This window comes from Rhinolophus sinicus, chromosome 14 (genome assembly GCF_057876585.1).
Source record: "Rhinolophus sinicus isolate RSI-liver-muscle chromosome 14, RSI-T2T, whole genome shotgun sequence".
Lineage (NCBI taxonomy): Eukaryota > Metazoa > Chordata > Mammalia > Chiroptera > Rhinolophidae > Rhinolophus > Rhinolophus sinicus.
In genome coordinates this window covers 140844880-140870079 of record NC_142514.1, presented here as the reverse complement: position 1 = coordinate 140870079, position 25200 = coordinate 140844880, and the positions used below count along the sequence as shown (strand labels likewise).

Here is a 25200-nt window from a genome sequence, read left to right as displayed (position 1 = left end):
TTCTCTGGAGCTCAGTTCTGACTAACAACACTTTTTATCAGCCTCATTAGAAGCACATGAGACTAAATAACCATCCCAAACCCTAATTTTGTGTTGCATTTAACTTTTTCCTCTCACAGATCTCATTATACCACTCACTATAGTTTATCTTAAACAGTTATCAAGTCAAACCATTCTCTAGAATTCTATTGAAAACATACTAAAACAGTCAATTCAGTAAATTCTGTGAAGAACAAAAACAGGGACAAGTTATATTTTTGTGTGAAGATAAAATAATTGGCTGAGTTTCTGACTTCCCCATGTTTTATAAATGTCAGGCTAAGTGGTTACAATACCACACAAACAAGATGGGCCCTTATAGTCCTGGGCCTGTCAGGCCTGCTGTGACAGATCCAAATGAGGGGTTTCCTGTAAAAGCACGTTAAGCGTAGGACCACGTGAGTATAATGGGGTCCTGGCAGGCTCATCAGTTCGCTTAAACGGACGGGCATGACTTGGGCTGGGCAGGAGGCTTTGACAGTGAGGGAGAGAAAGAGCAAGCTAATATTTTTACTACATAAACTAACCACAGAGATAACACATTCCCCCTCTGGTTTGTTTCTGTCTCTCTACCAAACCATTGTTTTGCATGTCACATACAAGTTAGCATTTTGGTTAACTGATTCAAAGAACAGAATACAGGAGAGTAGGGGTGTGATAAAGCCATCACACAAGAGGCTGACTGAAGAGTCCCTGCTTTTCCCAATCCCAATTCAGCTTTGCAGAAACCTGGCAACTGAGGGCTGGAGCATTAGGGGTGAGGCTGAGACTACAGGCCACTTTTGCGTGGGTCAACAGACTCCTTGGAAATCATTTTCTTTAAATATATTTTAATTCAGCTTTTTTCCCTTTCACATACCTGAATCTCTCTCATCCAGGGAGTGTCACCATTTTCTGAGGGTGAAAGTTCTTCTACTAGCACCGATGGGAAAACTCCAATACGCCCGTTGAATTCCCCTTCCCAGAAGCCATCATCATCCTGGTTTTCTTTGTTCAAGATTCGGATGATTGCTCCCTCAGGAAAAGATAATTCATCATCTGTCTGGCCCTCGTAGTCATAAAGTGCTTTCACAAAACAGACTAGGTAGCATGAAAGAGAAAAATGCAGTAAGAACAATGACAGCCAGGTTACTTTTGCAACCACCCCTATGCTCATGTGACAATTAAAAGGGTGTCACACAGAATAAGCGTAAAGCTGTAATATTTTTACTCAATGAAGATCAACTTTTGGGTCCTACTATAAAGGATAAACATGACCAAATAAAGGAAAACATGTTATAGAATAGGAATAGAGTTGTGCTTTTTAACCTACTGAAGGCTGACTCCAGGTTAACACAGTTTAGGCCACATGTGACCAAATAAAGAGTGCCTTGTTTCAGTCTTTACCACTGGCATCTCCGTTGAGGCTGCCTGAAACGAGTTCGGCCTCCGTGGAATTGCTGGATGTGTGTGACCGACTGTCCAAAGCAGCCAGGGACTGCAGCATGCTCAGGAGACTGTTCGAGGTGGGAAATTGTAGGTACTTTTCTGGCACATAACCCACTTGGCCAACTTTATTTCGAGCCTGAGTGAAAGACATGTGACAAAACAGGTTTGCACATACAATCTGGATAGGGCATAACAAGAAGCAAAACAAACTCCTAAAAACGTCACAAGAAGGGGCGATATGAGCAAAGGAATATACCTTCACCCAGTCTTCCATATCTCCATCTTCAATCACTTCTAACACCTCATGTTCCTCAATGGTCAACTCATCTGGTTGAGAAGCCTGCAATGTAGGATGGTCATGGACAAAATTAAAAAGGTTAGATAAAGAGCAGATGTGAACTGATCATAAAAAAAACTGGGAATCAAAATGTTGAAATGATTTTGAAAAATGTATCGAACATAAAATTTTAAGTGTTGTAAAACTATCATAATGAGGTGAAGTTTTACTTTAAAAGAGCGAAACAAAATAAAGCCACAACCAAAATTGGAGAAACGGAATCTTGAAGCGGCAATCAGGCTCAGCGAACACAGCAGTCTGCTGGAAGGAGAGGACCAGGGTTCCAGCTACGCGTAAGTTATTCAACTTCTTGATGCTTCCATTTCTTCAAAATGACAATCCTGCCATACTTGGGAGGATTGCAGAGTCGAGGTGGGATGAGTAAGCACAGAACCATGACAACTTGGGAAGCATGGGCAAAGGAAAACGCACCAAATCAGAACTGCACCAGAAGCTACCGCGGAGGTGCGTGCTGTGAAATGCAAGGAACTATGTATATGGATTGGATGATAGCTTGAGCAGCACCTAGAATTGATCTGTAAATCACTGTAAAACAGTGGCCAAGAGAAGAAAGTTGTACGAAATGAAATGATTAAGTTTTGTCAAAGTTTGGATTTATTATGTTCCAACTTAACTGTGGAAACTGGCTGATCCACTTGCATGCTTCTGCACAAGCTGCTGTGATAGTTTTATTATCCCTGAAAGCAGGAGCCTTCTCGTACTAGCCACCCAGATACTGCCCTGAGGCTGTAGAATCTGAGAGCAAACCCTCAGGGGCTCTGCAGAGGGGTTGGAGAGAGAGACTATGTGGCTTTGTTTCCTAAAGAGACTTGCCTGTCACCTGTAAACAGGGAGGGGCCTGCTGGTCTCTTCTGGATCTCAAGTGAACAGTCTTAAAAGCTTTCCCAAGTCCCAAGATCAGTTAAAACTATCACCTGAGACCATAGAGTTTTTCAAATCTCACAATCTCAAAGTATAAAATATCTCTAAGTTACACAAGCAAAAACAAGGCAAGAATATGAGTCACTTTCCTGACTCATTTCTCATTTTATGTGCATTACATTTCATCAAACCCAGATTCTGGACATTGGTTGAGACAAAAAATAGTATTGAAAATGGCTGACCAATCACAGAAGTACTCCAGGACCAGAATGGTAAGTAAATTATCTCTGGTCTCAAAATATGAGGAAAACAAGCTCATTGGTTTTTATATTAATAGCTTTTCCAATAGAACGCCTTTGATAATCTGAAGCCACACTGTGCCTTGAATGTACCAGCAAAAGGCATCTATATAAATAACAAAGATGTTTTTCCTAATTCCATGGCAAGACTTAAAAAGTACCAATACAACAAATGTCAATATGTGCAAGAGCAAAGCAGGAGGGATAAAAACACCTTTAAATATATTGCTGCCCCTATAAAAAAGTCACGGTGATCCATGCAAGTTGTCCAACATTGTTATTATATAAGCACATATTGGCTTGACCATACCATCCCCAAGCAGTGACCAAGTCTTCCACTTGACAAAGTGAGGTCCTTTGCACAGCAGTCAAGACTATATAGAGTCGGGTCCCCTAGGTCTCTTGATGCTTTGGCCCCAGCACACACTACTCCCTGTTCACTGAACACACCATGTCTTCCTTGCCTCTCTGCTGTTACCAGGCTGTACCTTCTTTCCGGCAGGCCCTGCTTCCTCTTTCCCACCTGATAAATGGATGTAGACTACTGTGGGTTCAAGTCTAGCTTCAGTCTGTTTCTGTGGGCAAGTGACCATAAGACCTCTCTGTGCCTTGGTTTTTTTTTTTTTTTTTAAAGATTTTATTGGGGAAGGGGAACAGGATTTTATTGGGGAACAGTGTGTACTTCCAGGCATTTTTTTTTTTTCCAAGTCAAGTTGTTGTCCTTTCAATCTTAGTTGTGGAGGGTGCCATTCAGCTTCAAGTTGTTGCCTTTCAGTCTTAGTTGTGGAGGGCGCAGCTCAGCTCCAGGTCCAGTTGCCGTTGCTAGTTGCAGGGGGCAGAGCCCACCATCCCTTGCGGGACTCAAGGAATTGAACTTGCAACCTTGTGGTTGAGAGCCCACTGGCCCATGTGGGAATCGAACCGGCAGCCTTCGGAGTTAGGAACATGGAGCTCTAACCGCCTGAGCCACCGGGCCGGCCCTGGTTTTCCTTTTATCATTATTAGAATGTAAGCTCCATGAGAGCAGAGAGTTTTGTCTGTGTTGATCAATGCTATATCCTCAAGCCTAGGAAAGAGCACAGCACGGTACATGCAAGGTACTCAAGCCATATTTGTTGAATTAATGGATACTATTGGTTGATAGTATCTTCCTTACAAGGTTATTGAAGGGATTAGAAAAATATTGAAAAAATATTGAAAGGATTAGAAAAAAAAATACGGTACCAGGCACATAGTACTTCGTAAATGGTAGCTATTATTATTACTCATGATTTGAGGCCCAGCTCATGTATTTTCCCAGCCCACTCACAATAAGCTTCCTCCTCCTTTTGTTGTTATGAGGCTTTATGCATCCCTCTAACACTGATGACCATGGAACTCTACTGAGTCGTTTGTCCTTGTGGGCTTCCTACTAGAATGACTTACTTAAGTCAGGGAATGTAATTCTTCTCATGTATCCCAACTAAAGACAGCAAGTGGTCAGTAAATGGTTATTAAATTAAGACATACTCTCACACTACCTCCTGAAGTCCTAATATCCAGTGACAGCCAGAACTCCAGAAGTAACCAGGTCCTCCATTACCCTCATGCTCTCTCTAAATTTCCTGTTTTCTTTTAAAACAATATACTTTTTTCCAGATAATGAAAGTAATCATGTCATTGCAGAAAAACTGGAAATACGCATAATTGGGGTGTTACGGTATAGGCAATATGGTATGTTACTTTTTTTTTGTCATAATGCAGCATTTATTCTTATATAAAAAAATCTCACTAATTTTCAATTATTTTCATAACATTTTGTTATCGTTACATTATATGAATAGTAAGTTTACTTAACTGTTCTCTTATTGGATTGCCAACTTTGAACTATTATAAAGTAGTACTATGATGAAAGAACATTTGGTACCCAAAACATTTTCCTATACTATGGGTCATTTCCTTAGGATATATGCTAGTACGGTCAAAAAAATTATGAGCATTTTTAAGGCTTTTGAATATGGTCCTTAAATATAGCTTTTCTTTATTTTCACCCCATTATCTAGGTCTTCCTGGCTGGTCTGGACTATACGAATCACTATTAGGCTTATAGTTAGTAATCGATGCTCTAGAGTATCAATGCCACGACCAGGATCACCTTCTGAAAAGTTCAGTCTGATTTTAGAACACCCCATGGCTCCTCCCAGCCAGGATAAAAGCCAAACTACAGCCTGGTCAACTTTCCTATCTGACAGCAAACATCTTTATTTCCAGCTGCTCTAATTCCCCACACTTGATGCTCATGTATCACTGAATTTAACACGTTGCGTACGGCGGGGTTTAAATCCCTCGTGAAGATTCTTGTGATCCGTACGCAACGTGTTAACATTTCCCAAATACCCCATAATCTCATCAAACTATGTCTCTGTATCGATTGTTCTCTTTGCTTAGAAGGTTCCTTCCCTTCCCTACCTAGAAAGATCTTATCCATGACCTAATTTAAATGCAACCTTGTCTGTAACATTTCTCCCAACCATCACAAGAAGAATTAGTGATTTTGCCTCTACTATAAATGTTTTCATACATATTCTGTTGTTTTCAGTTTAATATTTACTCCCTCAGACTATCCATTTCTCGGGGAGAGGGATTATGTCATATTAAATCTTATATCCCCCAAACTTATCACAAAATGGGCATTCAATAAATGTTCAATGGTTAACTGATTAAACACAATTTTACAGTCTGATTTACCATAGGGACATGGCTGGGATATTCCCATTCAGGGACTGTTGGATGAATGTGAGATGTTTGTAATCACTCAGACCCTTAGGACCCTCTCCATTTAAGGATCTTAAATTTTAATTCTAAACTTCAAAGTAAATATAATATTGAGAAGTGAGATGGGGAAACATTCCCAAACCTAGTTTTATAATACTCTATAACACTTTTCTAAGTATCTCAGAAGATGACTTCAAATTTTCGAAAGATTATCAATATAGTTTACAATAAAAAGAAAACAAATCCCAACCCTTTTAGAAAAGAGGAAGTCTTTTTAATTTAAATATATAATGAAAGGATGCTAAACTAAAAAGTCTGGAAACGACTGATATCAAAGAGTAAATACAGCTAACTTCTAGCTGTCCAGGGATGCTGACGGTGGGAGTGAGACCGTCCCGTATACGATTGTTGAAGATTTCTCCACATCCTTCCTCTCTTGCTGTCCCGTAAGCATTGGTCTCCATCAGCATGGGAACCAGAGGAGGGTTCATTTGTTTATGCCTTTCTTACATCATTCATTTATTCACTCCACAATTATTTACTGAGGACTTACAATGTGCCAGGCACTGTCCTAGGTGCTGAAGACACACAGACAGGATGTACAGACACAGACAAGGTTTCTGCCTTCACGAACTTTCAGTGGGGAGCCAAACAAAGAACTATGAAAACAAGTAAGAATAAGTCTGGCTGGGGATAAGTGCTATACAGGCCATTTAAAAAATTACGTAAAAGGAGTTACGTATGTATTTAGGTGGTCAGAGGAGACCCGAGGAAGCACTACATGAGCTGAGCCTCAATGAACAGCAGTAGGCAGCCAACCAACATTGGGGGAAAGACAGTTCTAGGAAGAGGGGGCAGCAAGTGCAAAGTTGTCACATCTGGAAGGAGCATGGTGCTTTTGAAGACTGAAAGACAGCCAGAGGGGCTAACGTATAGTGAGTGGGTTAGGTCGGGGAATGGTCTGACATGAAACTAGGAAGATCAATCTGTATATTATAGATCCTATTGTAGAATTTGTTTTCCTAAGTGTGATAGAAAGATTTACAAAGGTTTTAGGCCGGGAAATAAAATAATTTCCTTTATGTGTTAAAGAGAATTCTGGCTGCAGAGTGAAAAATGGACTGTTAAGAGGCAAATATGAAGAAGGGATACCAATTACGAGCTTTTTTGTTTTATAGTAATCAAAGCAATGGCCTAGACCAAGATGGTGCAAAGGGACTGGATTCAGGATATGAGGTAGACTCAACAGGACTGGTTGATGGACTCGATGAGGAGTGAGGGACAGAGAGGAACTGGGAATTGAAATGCAGTTTACTTTGTATGAGTAAAAAGTTAATGTGAAAGCCGGGCAGGGGTGAGAGAGATTAAGAACTATTATACCAAATGAGGTTTAGAAATTTTGGCATCTATTTATCCAGGTCCCTGCTTAACATGGAAACAAGAGGTGGTTATATTAAGATTAGGAGAGGTAAAGTTGAACAAAACTGCTTTGTAAACAACTGTCTTTTAACATGAGTTTTGAGGGTCATCCTAATGGAGGGCTCTATGCCAAGCAGGCAACTGCTGATAAGGGTAAGAATTCTATGTACTGAGAGTTTACAAGATGTCAAGCACTGTGCTAAGTGCTTTGCCATAAAAGTGCCATCTCATTTCATCTTAATGTTAAAACTAGCCTTATAACATTATCCCCATAATATAGATAAGAAAACTAGGCTCACGGAGACTCGGGACAAGTGTCGTATCGCTCCTGAGTGGGAGAGACAGGATTTTCCCCCAGGAGTCCCACATCAGAGTCTCGACTCCTCACCTCTATGCTATGTTACCTCTACTAAGTGAACACCAATGCATGGCAAGCACAGCATGAAAGGCTGGGTCGATACAGTTGTATGTATATTCAGAGTTGTCACAATTTAATAAGAGCAATATGTTAGAAAAATACAAACCTTGTAGGAATAAACAACTTTGCACGTGAGTGGATAATTTCTTAAGGTGCCAGAAGGGCTGGAACTGCTGTCATCAAAAACATCCATGTTGTCTTCAAACTCTTCTCCTTCTTCTCTTTCAGTATCTGCGTTAAGCTAGGAAAAATTAGAAGCCATTGGCTAGCTTGCTTACTTCAAGAAAATAGTCGAAAGCAGGAGAAATACTTAAAACTTTAATACTTTAATACTTAAAGTATTAATACTTAAGTATTAATACTTAATACTTAAAAATATTAACTTACTTATTCAACTGCACATACAAATAAGTATCTGTTCTCACTTGCATTTTTCATGTTGTGAAAGGACAGAGATATTTTTCTTTTTAAAACCAAGAGTAAATGTCTTTCAAATATATAAGAAACGTTTGTCAGCATCCTTTCACTTTTCGCTGTTAAATACTGACTAATAAAGGCCTCTTACCATTTTAAACTGATCATATTGGGGAACATTAAAAAGATTTCTAAATGCTACCAAGGATGTGGAGAAATAGGCTTTCATCTACAGCTGACAGAAATGTAAATTGATATATCCTTTAACAAAATAACCTGCCTACTGAAATTAAAAACTAAACATACAGCAATTTCACTTTTGTGACTCTATCATGGAGAAATAAAAGCACCAGGATGTAAGACTACATATCCTATGATGTTTACTGAAACACTGCCTCTAGTGGCAAAGCCTGAACACAATCCATATGTCCATCAATAGAGGAATGCTTGAATAAACTATGATGTGTCCATTTTATAGATCAAGAACACCCATTAAAAATGAGTTATGGAATAGAAACCCCCAGAATAACCTTTGCATATATGGTTATATGATTTTTTTTTTCAGAAATGAAAATTTAATATTTTTATATTAGGGTTATATGATTTTAAACAAGGGTCCCAACACTATTCAATGGGGTAAGGATAGTCGTCAACAAGTGGTACTGGGAAAACTAAATGCCCACATGTAAAAGAGTGAAGCTGGACCCCTACCTTACAAAAATTAACTCAAATGGATTGAAGACCTAAATGTAAGAGATAAAACTCTTAGAGAAAACCATAGGGGAAAAGCTTCAAAACACTGGATTTGGCTATGATTTTTGGATATGACACCAAAAGCATACACAACTAAAGAAAAAAATTGATAAATTGGACTTCATCAAATTAAAAACTTTTGTGCATCAAAGGACAGCAGAGTAAAAAGGCAACCCACAGAATAGGAGAAAATATTTGCAATTCATATATCTGATAAGGGATTAATATCCAGAATATATTAAAAAAAGGCCTAAAACTCAAGAATAAAGAACAACCCATTTCAAAAATGGACAAAGGACTTGAATAGACATTTTTCCAAAGAAGCTATCCAAATGGCCAATAAATACATGAGAAGACACTCAACATCACTAACCATTAGGGAAATGCGATTCAAAACTATAACAAGATAACACTTCACATCCATTAAGATGGCTATTATAAAAAAACAAGGAAATAAGTGTCAGTGAGGATGTGGAGAAATTGGAACACTTGTGTACTGCTGGTAGGAATGTAAAATGCTGCAGCTGTTGTGGAAAATGGTATGGCGGTTCCTCAAACAATTTAACACACAATTACCATATGCTTCAGAAATTTCACTTCTAGGTATACACCCCAAAGATTTTGAAAGCAGGGAGTGGAAAAGATATTTGTACATCAATGTTCATAACAGCATTATTCACAATAGTCAAAATTGTGAATAGCCACATAGCCACCCACGTGTCCATGGACAGATCAATGGATGAACAAAATGTAGTGTGTGTATACAATAGAAGATTGCTCAGCCTTGAAAAGGAAGGAAGTCCTGACACAAGTTACAATATGGTTGAAGCTTGAGGACATTAATGTTATGTAAAAAAAAGCCAGTCACAAAAAGATAAATACTGTATGATTCTACTTATGAGGTACCTAGAGTAGTCAAATTCACAGAGACAGAAATTAGAATGTTGGCTGCCAGAAACTGAGGATTGGGGGAAGAATGGGGAGCTATTGTTTAATGGGTAGAGAGTTTTACTTTTGCAAGATGAAAACAGTTCTGGAGATGGATGATGGTGATGGTTGCACAACAATGTGACTGTACTTAATGCCACTGAACTGTACACTTAAAAATTGTTCAAAGGGTAAATTTTATGTTATTACAAAAAAGGGGCACATTCCCTTTTGAATATAGCGCAAGGAAAATAATTTTGAAATCAAGTTTAAATGTATATTACCCACCATAGCTAAAAGGCATATATTAATTAAAATGGTATTCAGTATAAAAAGTATATTTACCTAGAATACTGTCCATGATATTAAAGTACAGATAATATTTATATTAGTATAAATATCTGACAGAGTAAGGAGGCAGAGTAAGAAGAATAAAGACTGGAGAATAGAGGAGATGACTGACTTATTTTTTATATACCTGTGTACTATGTGAACTATTAGAATAAGCATGTTTTACTGTTTAAACTAAAACTCCAATAAAGAAGAAACAAACCAGGCTTAAAGATTTCTTTGTTTCTAGCTACATATAAACGCTTACTTATTTGGCCACTTTTCCCCACGTCCAAACCTACAAAGGCACCAATGTTTACACATTAAGGATATAAAGAATGAACAGTTAGAACAATTAATTAAAATATCAAATACCTACGATATGTTGAACATTATGCTAGGCTCTCAGACATGAAAGAAAGGACACCTTGTCTACTTTGCAGGAGCTCACAACCTAGAGCGGAAAACTACCACAACTAAATGCTAAGGGCATAGGGAAGTGTGAATATGGAAGAGGTGACTGGAGAAGAGGGTCAGAGAAGACTTCCTGGGATTCAATGGGTCAAAAAGCAGAAGTTGCCTATGTTGCCAAGTTATACTTTTTAAAGAATTAAAGTGATTTCTCTTTAGTAATTGTCATTAATGTTTTAAAACTGACTCTCCTTTTTACTGGTATCTCTCTAATAAAACTCTATAGAATTATGTGTGTAGGGGTCCAGAAGCATAAATAATACATATTTTCTGTCACATTTGTTGCCTCCATTTAAAAAGCCCTATATATTTTCATTTATAACTACTATCGAAAGTTCTCCACAACTGAGTGAGGTAATTGTGTACTTCATCTTACAAGTAATTCATTTATGGTCAGTCAGGTCATGACAAAATAGACTCAAATCTTGACCTTTCAAATCTCAGGCTTATGATTCCATTGTTTTCTAACACGGCATTGTATCACAAAAGATGAGGCTCACATGCTAGAAGTTGCTTTCATATTCTAGTAAAGGTTATAGACATTAAAAAAAATTGGGGGCATTACAAAAACCAAACCAAAACAAAACACCCATACCTCTATAAAAACTAAAATGAAAGCCAATGTGGGTAGAATAAGTTTCCAAAAATACGTAAGGAATGTTAATGTGTACTGTGCTTTGGCACTGGGAATCAATCCAAAACATTTTATCTTGGCAACGTTGTTTGATACTAAACATTCCTTCTTTCCTCTTTATTTTGAGTTCATTTTTTGATTCTCATGAAAGGGAATGGAAGGTTGCAGTGACAGCAATAGGGGTCACTGCCATATGCTTTTACATCGCTTAGTTTCTTAACAACTGGTCTTTTTACCCCTTTTCCTTCCTGTCAGTGGACAGAACTTCAATCAAAACTATTTTTTCTAGCTGTACTAATATTTTTCCTTTCTTAGATGTTGTAAAATGCTTACTTTTATTGCAAGGGCAGATAAGGAGAACCTTTTTGAGTTGGTGTTGATAGCTATCTTCTTCTACTCAGCAAAAGAAACTCTGAAGGGTTTCATCACTTTAAGGTACTGTAATGAACTAGAAAGCAGTGGGTTCTTGGGTCCAACAAACTTGGGTTTGAATGCTGATTATGCCATTTACTTGTCATATGACTTTGAGAAAATTATTTAACTTCTCAACCTTATCTCTATGATGAAGACAACTATTTCATCATATGAAAAGATGCTCATTATTAATAAAATGCAAATTAAAGTTACAGCGATATACTACTGCACACCTATTAGAATGTCTAAAATTAGAAAGACTGACCATAGCAAGTTTTAGCAAGGCTGTGAGACAACTGAAACACTAGTACCTTATTGATAGGAACGTAAAATGGCACCACCACTTTGGAAAACACTTTGTCAGTTTCTTAAAATGTAAAACATATACCTACTATATGACCCACCCAAAACATATATTCATAGCAGTTTTACTTGCAATAGCCCCAAACAAGTCAAATGCCCATCATCAGGCGAATGGGTAAACAAACTGTGGTATATTCATACAACAGAATGCTACTCAGCAATGAAAAGAAATGAACTACTGACATATTCAACAACATGGATTATCCTCAAAAAATAATCACGCTGAGTGAAAGAAGCCAGTCAAAACATACTGTTATGATTCTGTTTATATAAAATTCTAGAAAATACGAAGTAATCTATAGTGACAGAAAGAAGATCAGTGGTTGACTGAGGGGCTGGAAGGAGCAGGAGGAAACTTTCGGGGGAGGATATGTTCATTATCTTAATTGTGGCGAGGGTTTCACTGGTGTATTCATACATTAAAATGTATCAAATTGTACTCTTTAGATATGTGCAGTTTATTTATGTCAATTATGCCTCAGCAAAGCTGTTAAAAATTATCAGTAAAGCTTGGGAATTTGAATGACAACTGGCCACACAGTACTTGAAGATGCTATAAGACCATTAATTACATTGAAAATAGGACATTCAATGATGATTCAACAGATGCCTAAAAAAAAAAGGGGAAAAAGACATGCACAGCAATTTAAATGAATCATGATAAAGGGAATAAAGGGTTATCCCTTTAATGAGCAGGGCTTTAGACAAGAAAGTAGATGTCAGAATGCTTTTTATAGTAGCTGAAGACAAGAAAGTCATGTAAACAGTGTCAGCTATAGGTTGAGAATCTAAAGAAAAAAATAATATAAAGAACAAAAATAAACCAAACTCAAAGAACTATTGATATATGACTGAGTAATGCTACTTCTAAGAATCTATATTACAGAAAAAAATCTCCAGTACGGGAGAAAAATGTACACAAATGTTTTTTAGAGTATTATTTAGACTATCTGGAAGCAATCTAAATATTGAACCTATAAGTGAATCACGGTACTTTCCTGATGGAATACTATATGGACATGAAAAGGATGATTAGGAAGACCTTTCAGCAATATGGAATGTTAGATGGAAAAATATACAAAATTAACACTATTATGATAAATATGTTTAAAAAAGAATAATACAAAGAGGAAGGAATTACATCAAGTTGCTAACAGTGGTGTTATAAGGATGGAGGTTTAGGTCATTCTCTTTGTACTTTCTAATTTTTTTTGTAATCTAGTTATATAAATTTTTCTATTCTAAAATTAATATAATTTCAAAATTAGGTTGTAAGCTGGGTATGGAGTTTTGAGTAAGAGAAGACAGGAAAATAAGAGAAGGGGAGGATAAGTGACAGAAAGACTGATGGGTCATTGTCAGCAATACAATCATAGGAAGCTGTGTGTAGGTTCCGGTTAAACACCAATTGAATAACTGTATCAATAGACTGCTGTCCTTTAAAAAAATGTTGCTATATTCTATGATTCTTTGTCATTTTTACTTCCCAATCCTATATTCTGTACCACAGCATAATACAGAAGGCAAAGAGTTAATGCCCAAGTAAGTATAGTTCCTTCCTTATTCTATAAAGTAAACAGACTGTGTATTTTAAAAACACTGATGTTCTACAAGGTACTTTATGCTGTTAATGTCTAACAGTAGTAATAACCATGTTTTCCAGATGGAAGGGAATTCTAAACTTGATGACTAATGCTTTTGTTGGCATCCATAATGGAAGAAATAATTTGGTCCCCAGAATATGTATTTCTGTTCTATGCTCCTAGCCAGCCAGCTGTCAGTGTGAAGAGATACAACTGCCTCTGAATTATTTCAGTGCTGTCATTTAAAAGCAGGTTAAATAAATATTGAGACTTCATTATTTTGTGCCTACATCTCTCCCTTATTTATATTGTTAGTAGAGCTTCCATAAAATAGATTTCTCAGCCAAAAGTGGGAAGACATAGGCTCCGTAAAACTGACGAGAAGGAAGAAGAGTGGGGTGGAATTGCAAAGTTCTCCCTTCACAGTGTGTATAATATGTCTCTAGATGAGCTGATGCCTTTGGGCAGTTCTCAAAAATATCCAATTTAATCAACACTCACTACCAGACTGTACTCACTGCCAGACACTGTACTAGACACATCTTCATTTCCTTCCTTCACACTCAGAAGCCCTTCTTGATCTGTTAAAATTCTTCACAGACTATCTCAAATGACATTTTCTTCTTGGCGTGAACGTCCTTATTTTTCTAGCTGATACTGAACTTTTCTGACAGCATTTCACAAAATCATGAGATTTTGAGTTGGAGGGGATCTTAGAATCATTTAACCTAACCTTCTCTCTGAAACACAGAGAGAAGTGACTTTTTCCAAGGTGTGTAGATGAGTTAGGAGTAAGCAATTTTGAGTTTGCTGTATAGAAGCCCAGTCACACAATGCCACGTATCACTAAGAGCTATAAAAGCCTGTCTGCTCTACCAGCTTGTCAGCTCTAAGGAGAGAGACCAAGTCTTGCTCATCTATGACTTGCCCAGGAAGAAGGTACACAGTCAGGTGATAAGTGCCAGCCCAGTTGATTTAGTTAGAAAAAGTGCTAGTCCAAAGAAAATCAAGGGTTTGATTAGTTGCCTACAGTGCTGCTGAAGAAGCCAAAAACAAATTTATGCCTGGAATTTTCTGTCATCTTCTGTACAACAGAATAACCTGAACTAGATGGGAACTGTGACTTAAAGATGCAATAAGAGACATATTTCATGACACAGAGCAACTCTGTTGTACTGAAAACAGGGCAAGCTCTTCTAACCCCAAAGTCAAGTGGGTGATGTGTGCTTATTTTCCCCAGCTGGATTACCATTACTAGTGAAATAAAAATTAACCTTCCATAGATTGTCCATTCATTTCTTTCTTCAACAGATATTTATTGTGTACCTACTATGTGCCAGGCACTTTGCTGTGCAGAGCAGTGAACCAGGAAGACATGAAGATTACATTCTAGAGAGGAAGACAGACAACAACCAAAACAAATAAAGAGGACAAATATAGATTATAATAAATGCCTCAAGGAAATGAACAGGATGAGAGAGAGTAATGGGTAGGGAGGCAGCAGCAGAAATGATCTTACTTTGACCAGTTAGGCGTCATATATCCACCTATGTAATATCGGGCAAATCACTGAGCTTTTCTGGTACTCAGATCTTCAACATGAAAAACTAAGGTTGAACTGTATGACTGGAGTGGAAAGAGCCTGGGACTTGAAAACTTAAGGTTGAATTCTGGCCTTGTTTGTGAACACCTACCTGTCTCCCCGATGAAGATACTGTGAGCAGAATGTGAAAGCCCTTGTGAACAGAAAAGACTAAGCCACAGGCTAAGAGCGTTCCTTTCCTTTCTTTAAGATTGTTTTTAACTCTCTGGATGTTTATTTTCATTTACACTAGAAAAGACTTCTGCGAACTTCAGAAACCCTAGATTACAATTTTTATGCTGCTACTTCCAGGCAAGAAGCATATCTACTTGATGAATGGAATAGTGAGTATGGTAAATTGGCACTGATAAGCCAACTAGTGACAATATATTCTTCACTACACATTTGAAAAGAGCACTGCTCCTTCCCTCCTTTCTTTCTTGCACTAAGTTTAACTCAATCAGTGATAAGCTAAAGGAAAAAAACACAAATCACTAGTAAAACCATTATTTTTCTCTTTAAAAATTTGGCTATTGCCAGGTTTGGCTACATAGTCAAAGAATAGCATCCTTCAATGAAAGTCAGCCCATCATATCCAAGAAGACCAACCGTACCGAGTGTAAAGTGCCATTATTGGTCACTGCAGGAAGCCGAGCCCATCGCTCATTTTCCAGTTCCTCCATTACTTGGTTCATTGCACTCTTCAGCCATGTGTCCACAGAAACACCGATCTGCTTTAGCAGGTCCAGCCGGGCTTCAGCTTTCAACTTAATTATCTAAGAAAACCAAGAAAATGGTTAGAAATCAAGGTATTTTTTTCTCAAACTGACTGTTTTTAAGTTATTTCTGACTTATTAATTAGAACAATCTTGATATTCACTAGCAATTCTGCCTTGGCATAGTTGTTAATTTTTCAGTTGGACAGAGGGACAGGGAAGGGGGGAAAGGTAAAGAGGGGGTGGGAAGGAAGGAACACAAAAACAGGAATCAGCGGCTGCTGATAATGGCAAATGGCACACTTGCATTTTGAAAAGATATCAAATATAACTTATGAAGAGTAAAATATTAATGTGCCATAAAGTCTGCATTCTTTTCTTCTTAACCAGGCTATGCCTCAGAATATCCTAACATCTAGCACCTTCAACAGCCTTCTAATCCACCTCTTGGAATTTTTCTTCTCTTCTATAACCCACCTTCTACAAGTCTGCAAATGATCTCATCATTTCACTACCTTTCTTAAAAACTTTCATGACTCTTGACTGCCTGAGTAAATATTTTAAATTAAATTTTGATGCAGCTGTCAGAAATTACTAGTAAAGATTGAGAAAAGCTCATATTCTCCATATTTAAAAAACAAGAGGGAAATACAGCCTGTTTTTTGGCTGTTGTTCCAAGAGGCAAGCAAGTAAACCACTGAACCAGTATAAATCTGTTCCAATCAAATGGTTAACTGCTTTGTTCTAATGGCTATGCCTCTGAAAGTCAGCCAATCAGTGACAGCCCCATGCTTCTGCAAGGCAGCCAATAAACCACAGCCTCACTCCAGTAATCAACACTCCTGCTACCCATAGTCTTTCACGCTACACCACAGCTAAAAGTGAGCCAACCTGCAAAACATTTCCAGTTTTAAAAATATGCCAGTCCCTGAAATCCATACTTCTCAAAACACTATATATCAGCTATGCTTTGTTCAGAGAGATTGTATTTTGTAAGTATCACTCTCTTTCGTTTTAGCAAGTAATATATTCAGCTTCATTGTTCCACATATTAGAGTGGTAGTCTCTTCCTCCAACATTTGAAGGCTCCACTAAGATAATTTTAAGGACTCTTACTTGATGGCATTTTGAGGGTCTCTTGGACAAACAAATGTGTTCACTGAGCCCTTCTGGTACACAAGTTTGATCTCTCTCTGAATTCTCTGCTGGGGGATGTCAGTACAAAAAGGATCTGAGCTCTGACTTGTTTCACTGAGCTTTCACTGTTGAATTTATTTTGTATTCTTAAGATTTTGAAGCATATAGATTTTTAAGAACCAAGATTAAAATTCATATCACATAAAATTGACCATGTTAATAATTTTAAATAGAAAATTCAGTGATTTTGGATATCATATAAATCTTTAAAGAAAGTAGAGTTTTTGACTTGGAGGCACACTATTTGGTAAACAGTCCTGCAAAAATCTGCTTATTCTTCTAATAATTTATTTTTGCCACAGCTTTTTTGAGATAAAGCTTGCATACCATAAAATTCACCTGTTTAAAGTATACAATGCAATCGTTTAGATCCCCAATTTTAGAACATCTTTATCATCTTCAAAAGAAACCCTGTATCCTTTAGTTACTGCTCCACTATCCCTTATCCCATCCCAGCAGCCTCTGGCAACCATTAATCTACTTTCTCTCTATATAGATTTACCTATTCTGAACACTTAATATAAGCAGAATCATACAATATGTGGGGTTTTTTTGTGTGTGAGGTTCATACATGTTGTAACATGTATCAGTATTTCATTACTTTTATTTGGCCAAATAACATTATATTGTATGGATACCACATTTTGTTTATCCATTTGTCAACTGATAGACATTTGGGTTGTTTTGATCTTTTGGCTAATATGAATAATACTGCTACACACATTAGTGTGCAAGTTTTTGTGTAGCTATATGTTTCCTTTCTTTTGGATATACACCTAGGACTGGAATTGCTTGGTCATAAAGTAATGCTTTGTTTAACCATTTGGGGAAACGCCAGACTGTTTTCCAAAGCAGCTGTCTCATTTGACAATCCCACCAGCCGGGTATCATTTCTCCACATCCTGGCAAACACTTGTTAATGTCTGCCTTTTTGATTCTAGCCATCCCAGTGGGTGTAAAGTGGTATCTCATTGTGGTTTTAATTTGTATTTCCCTGATGACTAATAATGTCAAGCATCTTTTCATGGTTTGATTGATCATTTGTGTATCTTCTTTGGAGAATATCTATTCAGATCCTTTGCCCATTTTAAAATTGGGTTGTTTTTTTATTTTTGTCTTTTAATTTTAAGAATTTTTATGTATACTAAATAAAAGTTCTTTTTCAGACACATACTTTGCAAATACTTTCCCCCATCCTGTGGGTTGTCTTACACTTTCTTGATAGTGCCTTTTGAAGCACAAAAGTTTTAAATCTTGATTAAGTCCAATTTATCTATTGCTTGGGCTTTTGGTATCATATCTAAGACATTAATCTAAGGTCAGAAGGATTCATCCCAATGATTTCTCATAAGAGTTTTATATTAACAGTTTTAGTTGTTATATTTTGGTGTTTGATAATTTTGAGTTGAGTTAATTTTGATGTATGGTATGAAGTAGGGGTCTTTTGCATATGGATATCCTATTGTCTCAGCACCATCCTAACGTGCATTTTAAACTAATATAGGCAATGAAATGTTTTTTTTTAAAAAGGAATGAATCAACAAACCCTTTCTTGGAAATCATAAATGTAAGTCATTTAACCACTGAAGCAGAGAAACAGGGGAGGGGGAGAGAAAGAGAGAAAGAGACAGAGAGAGAGAGAGAGAGAGAGAGAGAGAGAGAGAGAGAGAGAGAGAGAAAGAGACAGACAGAGAGATACAGTTTATTCTATTTTCTCAATACCAAGTAATCTAGTTTTTGTAATAATTATTTTTGTCAGTACTTTACCAAACAACCAATGAACATGGTATTTGCAAACTTAGACTTTTAGACTGCAGTTCTAGAATAAACATTGCTATATTTCCTTTAGAGTTCTGTTTACTTTTTAACAACTGCTTAAAAGCAGAATTTTCCAGTGTTTTCAAATGAATTTTGATGATTTGCCAATAGATTAAAATTTTGTAGAGCACAGCTCTCTGTAACTAGATGGCATTCTAGGAACAACTTAACTAAATCATTTTTAGAACTTGTAAAGAGACAGAGGCTCTCTTTTTAAAATGTTTTGAAAAGCCAGGTCCTTTAGGTTATAGAATCTTGGTGTATTAACACTGTCAATTAACTGATTTTTATATAAACTTTAACATAAGTATATCCAAGTATCAAGCCACAGTTGAGCTCATGAAACTTTTCAAAAATTATTATATAAAATCTGTAAATCTAATTTGGGCTTAATTAACTTACCTTTAAAATATCATTTCTCTAAGGATAAGGACTGTATCTATTGTAACCCTACTATTTAGGACAGTGCCTTGCATATATAGTAGGAAATGAATAATGGTAGATGATAATATTTGCCACTCTAAATTACCTTTGGTATTAAAAAAAAAACACTTCAAATAACCTTTATCATATCCAAATAACTAGGAACTATGTGATTATATTATTTCATTTAATCCACACAACAATTCTGGGGATGGATATCATAAGCTCCATTTTATAGATGGAAAAATGATTTAACTAAGATCACATTAATTGTGGTAAACTGTTATCCCCAATGAATCGTGCCTCCTGGTATTCACGTAGTCCCCTCCCACACTGATTCTGGGCTTGTCCATGTGATTTGTTTTGGCTAATGGGAAATAGGCAAATTTGATGCAAGCAGAGGTTCGATAAGGAAATTGGGACTTGATTTTTTGGGAATGTGCCTTCACCATGTGAGGAAGCTTCGTTTGGCCTATGTGGGGATGAAAGACCAGACAGAAAAAAGGCCAAGCCCTCTGGCAGACCCTCTAGCTGCCTGCAGCTCCTTGAGGAATTTCAGGCAAAACCTACACCCAGAATGGTGAGGAATAATAAATCATTGCTGTTTTCACCATAAAATTGGACAGGTTTTCTTTTTAAGGGAGCAACAGATTATTGTGTTTGAATAATTGAAGTTCCAAATATCTAGGGATTTTCCAGATGTCTTTCTGTCACTGATTTTTAATTTAATTCTGATGAGTCAGAGAATGTATTATTCTGTATGACATCAATTCTTTTAAACTTACTGACACTGGTTTATGGTCTAGTATTGGTCTTGCTGAATATTCATGTACTTTTTTTTTTAATTTAAAATTTTTTTGGTAAGTTTAGCATTATCTATTCCTTGAAAGATTAGAACCAAGAGTGAAGCCATGTGGAACAAGGATTTTCCTCAAAATAAGATTTTTTTCTTTTAAAAAACTACTGTTTCCCTCTCTTTAATGGGAATAAGAGTATCCAGATATTCTATCATTCCTGAGTCTGTTTCAATAAATGATATTTTTCTAGTTCTTTTTCCATTTTATCTAAAATTTCAAGTGTATCGGCTTAACGTTAATAATATCTTCTATCATTCTATTATCTACAATATGTATCTGTAATTATGTACCCTTTTTATTTCTGGAATTATTTGTGCCTTTTCTTTTTTCTTGGTATTTGCCAGAGCTGCTGAATATTATTATTCTTTTCAAAGTCCCAAGTTCTGACTTGTTGAGCAATGTGAAATTTGACTGCAAAACCACGAGAGCTGATTTGTAGTAGATGGATAAATGTATTCTACGTGTACTTTAAAAGAACATTTATTCTACTCTTGTGGGGTGGAGTGTTCTATAAATGCCAACTAGGTCAAGTTGGTTGATAATGTTGTTCAAATCTTCTATATCCTTACTGACTTTTTAGCTCCTTGTTCTATCAGTTACTGAAAGGAATATTGAAATCGCCAACCACAATTGAGATTTGTCTATTCCTTCTTTCAGTTCTGTCAGCCTTTGCTTCATATATTTTGTAGCTCTAGTACTATTAGTTACATTCAAATCTAGGATTGTTATATCTTCTTGATGAACTGACCTTATTTTTAGTCATTATGAATTATCCTCTTAATATTTTTTGTTCTGCAGTTTATTTTGTCTGATATTAATATAACGACTCCAATTTCCTAATGATTAGACCAACAGCTAAAATTTCTGCTCAGTTTTTTGTTTTCCAGCTGTTGTTTCCTGCATAGCTCCTTAGAGTTTCTGCTCCACATGAGTATTCAGGTTTGGCCAAGGATTTGGATAGTTATTTATATGCAAACTTGAGGGCTCCCTGATATTCATCCTCAAGCCAATAAGACCCTATGCTAAAATTCTAGTGTGCAGCCCTTCAAAAACAGCTATATCATGTAAATGTCACCAAGTATGGTCCCATTCTTTCAAGGGTCAATTCCAGTTTTTATATGCTTTGGGTCATTTTCTAGTTCTACCAAGTAGGTATTTTAAATAATTTTACCCCAGATTAATAATAGTTACCTAAAAGAGGACATAAGCTAGTCTGTTATTACCAGAAGCAGAAATCCTTACAGAGCTATATTCTACATTCAAAGAGAACTATAAAGAAATCTTACATTACACTCAGTAGTTTACTATTAATAATATCTGTATTGTAATTTTGAAACGGTTTGATATACACTGCAGGATAAAACAAATACAATATTATGATAATATAATATTTTTAATATAAGAGAAAAAAGATTTTAATATGAGAAAAAAGATATAAATATAAAAATCAAAGAAGTTTAATAAAATCCTTCCAATCTTACATTTCAATTGGAAATATCAATATTTCATGATTTAAAAAATAAATTCCTAGCTCTAACAAATAAAGGGCCAAAAAATAAATAACACCCATAACAATAAGCACCTTCACAACCTAGACCTTGGTGTCTAAATACTATTCTCTGCTAAAAGAAATCAGAGGTCCTTGGAGAAATGGCCAAATTTAAGTCTGGGCACGGAAAATACTAGGTGAGCCTGTGATAGCTTGTTGTGCTAGAAAGCAAGAAAATGTTCAAGGCCTAATGGGAGTGATGTCAAAAGGACATGGAAGTCAGCTTAAATGGACCCCCACTGGCCAAATTCAGACAATATGGGGCTTTAAAACCCCCCAATTATAACTATAATTGAAAATATACTAAATTAATAAAACTCTATAATAATAAATTTGGAACACATAAGGTAGGACCCCATGAGAAGCAAATAATAACTACTGGGGAAAGAACATCTACCGTGGAGCTGTGAACTGAAAAATTCCCAGAGCTTGTACAGGGTTGAAAGATGCTGCAATTCTACCCAGTCAGAGTTGAGAGATCTTGTTGGATACCTACAGCATAAGAAGAAACTGCACAAAGGAAATACATTAGTAATAGGACTAAATTAGCCCTACTGGAAAGGATAAAGTTAATCCAACCCAAACAAAACAAAAACAAGCCTCAAACAGATCAAACTGATCAACAAGTAACTGACTTGGCTGCCAAAACAAAACTCAATAGTCTTTAAAAGAAGAAAGGAGAACCCAGACACTCAAGCCAAACATTCACAATTTCTAGTATTCAGCAAAAAGATACTAAGTATTTGAACAGCAGAAAAATATAAGCCATAACCAAATGAAAACTCAGTCAATAGAAAGAGCCAGAAATCACAGATATGATGTAATGAGTAGCCAAGTACTTTAAAGTTGCTATTATAAATATACTTACAGATTAAAAAAACCATGAAGATAAAATAGGAGTGAACTGAAAGATAAAAAGAACTAAACAATTTATAGAGCCAAAAATATAATATCTGAAATCAAAATTCATAGGATTTCCTTAACAGTAGGTTATACATTACAGAAAAGATCAGTGAGCTTGAGTACATAGTAATAATAACTCATTAAACTGAGATTAAGATAAAAAATAAGGCTAGATAAACAATGTGTGGGTGGGTCATCTTTGTATGTGATGGATAGAACAATATCAAGTATCCTAATATTCATGTTGTTGGAGTTGAACTAACCTGTGTCAGAAGGCAGATTAATTGTGGCCTGGTCACAAGAGAAGTTTTTGGGGTCATAGAAAAATTTATATCTTGATTGTGGTGATAGATATTTAGGGGTATGCATTTGTGAAAGCTCATCAAACTGTTGATTTGAAATGGTTACATTTTATTATATGTATATTATACCTCAATAGAGTTGATTTTTTAAATTCTACGACATCATAATGATACTTTACAGAGAAAAATACCCATTTGTCACCCTGAAGGTGACTAGTACTTGCTAATTATGATGGAAAAAAAAAAGAACCTTAACAGTGGAAATATCTGGTAGCACCACCTTAGCTAAGTGATCATTCAACATCCTTAACAGCCAAGCGACTTGATAAAACCACACTGTGAAGAGTAACAGTGTCATCTATAAAGTATTCTTGCCTAAAATACTAACTCTAAGCAGGCCGTTTTACAGAATAGAACAAACTTCAATTATAGAAAAGTACAGAATTAATTTCCATTTTACAGAATAAACACATAAAGCCAATATTGCAAATATTAATTGTTGAATTTCACATGTTGAGAAATTATATATTTACTCTTCACCTTTTCTGTATGTCTGAAAATTTTCACAACAAAAACTGAAGAAAGAAATTAGTCATGAGATCTGCTAACATACCATATAACAAGAGTACAGTGAAACACCACAATAACAAGACCTGAGGTAATGTAAATTTGGATGTGATATGATTGGAAATTTTGTTTTAATAGCAGGCTTACCCTTGCAAGCATTTCATTAACCTTGCAATAATTAGGCCTCACGTGTTATGCAACTGAAACTTTTAGACATCTCTTAACACATTATGGCAAGGGTCTTACCATTTTTGAGTTACTGAGGTATAAGAATTACATAGTAATTTTTTTTTTTGGGGGGGCACTGTATTATTTATTTAATTATTAAGGAATCCACTTCTATGACTGTCATGAAACCCAGGCTGGGTAAATAGTGACACGTTCTGGAGGTAACTACACCTCACTCTGGACTTTCTGGTTATAACCACTCTCAGCTAAAAATCCAGACTCATGAGGCCTCAATCCCCACCCTCTTATTCCTCGAAGATGTCAAGGTCAGCTATGTAGGAGGCTTTTTCAGAGAAGATGACTTTGTCTTCTCAGAAGACAAATCCTCTGCTTTTCTTTATGAGGCAGATAGCTACCCCAAACCACGGACAGTTGGGACCTGCTCAGGTCTCAATGATGACTTAGTAATTCTGAATTCCTGGTGTACAACAGAACCTTATGAGATGATAATTTAAAAGAAAATGGTATCTATGAAAATGTATTTATATAGACAATAATTGACTTTTTTTGGTTTTGTTAATTCACTTGATACCACATACTTTGGCTTTCAAATGTACATTCAATTCAGATCAGAGACTATAGTTAATATCTTAGAGAAAGAATCATATAGTCTGTAATTCTTTCTGTAGATCTTACATCAAACATGAGTTATTAAAAATTTCTGGGTTTCTTTATCTTTTTACATTAACTTTCTCCTCTTTTTGTTAAACATTTCACTGTCATAAGAAGAAAGAACTGCCCTCAACCCAAATAAAAAGTATAATTTAAACACATAAAAATAATCGTGTTCTGGAACAACACAAGTCATGTACAGCTTCCAAGAAGATGGCTTTTAAAATTCTTGGTTTCTTGGCAAGCTACTTTTAGAACAGGTATAATAAGTCAGATGAAGAATTGTGTGTGTCTGTATGACAAAGGTATTTCAAAAATTCAAATACCTACATACCAGGTCAGAAAGACTGTTATTAAAGTTTAATTTAAGTAGCTGTTGCTTCATTTTAATTCTTGAATTAGTCAGGGACTGTAAACAGTAGCATATTTAGCACAAATATTCTTGTGACCATCATAGAGATCATAACAGTAACAACAGTTTGTTCATCACTGTATGTCTAGTATATTCATCAGTATTTAACATAGAGGAGGTATTCAGTAAGTATTTGTTAAACTAACCCATTAGTGAATTTGTTCCCAAATTAACCAGTCAGTAATTAATCACTATATATACCCCTATTCTTTGGAAAAGCACAAGCTATTTATATTTTCGATTTCTTATGACTGGAAAAAGTTTCTTTAATCTATTAGTGAGTGCCACAAAGGTTTTTATTCTAATTAGCAATACTGAATAGAAACACAATATAGAAAAGACTGGATAGAGCAGATTAACCAACAAGGGGGGGGGGTAACATTCATGTTAGTAGGAGCTAAAAACCAAACATGAAGGACATAATAGAATTTTAACCAGCTTTCTCCCTCTTGTATAGGTATTTATAATAAGATAAATAACTACTGAATGAAAAGAGAAAATCAATTGCAAACCATATACATGCAGAAGAAAGAAAAAGGGAATCAAATAAAACTATTACTGTCTATTCC

General features: G+C 36.1%; 1 protein-coding gene across 3 annotated transcripts in view; it reads right to left on the bottom strand.

Moving 5' to 3' along the window:
* The window catches only part of FCHSD2 (FCH and double SH3 domains 2), a 212517-nt gene that overhangs the window by 4486 nt on the left and 182831 nt on the right, over nucleotides 1–25200 (bottom strand). For all 3 annotated transcript variants that reach the window (XM_019744393.3, XM_019744394.3, XM_074335812.2), the window contains 5 exons: nucleotides 15662–15823; nucleotides 7683–7817; nucleotides 1724–1807; nucleotides 1426–1603; nucleotides 899–1119 (listed from right to left, as the gene is read on the bottom strand). In XM_019744393.3, the coding sequence (XP_019599952.2) occupies nucleotides 899–1119; nucleotides 1426–1603; nucleotides 1724–1807; nucleotides 7683–7817; nucleotides 15662–15823 (780 nt within the window). The remainder of the gene's footprint in view (nucleotides 1–898; nucleotides 1120–1425; nucleotides 1604–1723; nucleotides 1808–7682; nucleotides 7818–15661; nucleotides 15824–25200) is intronic.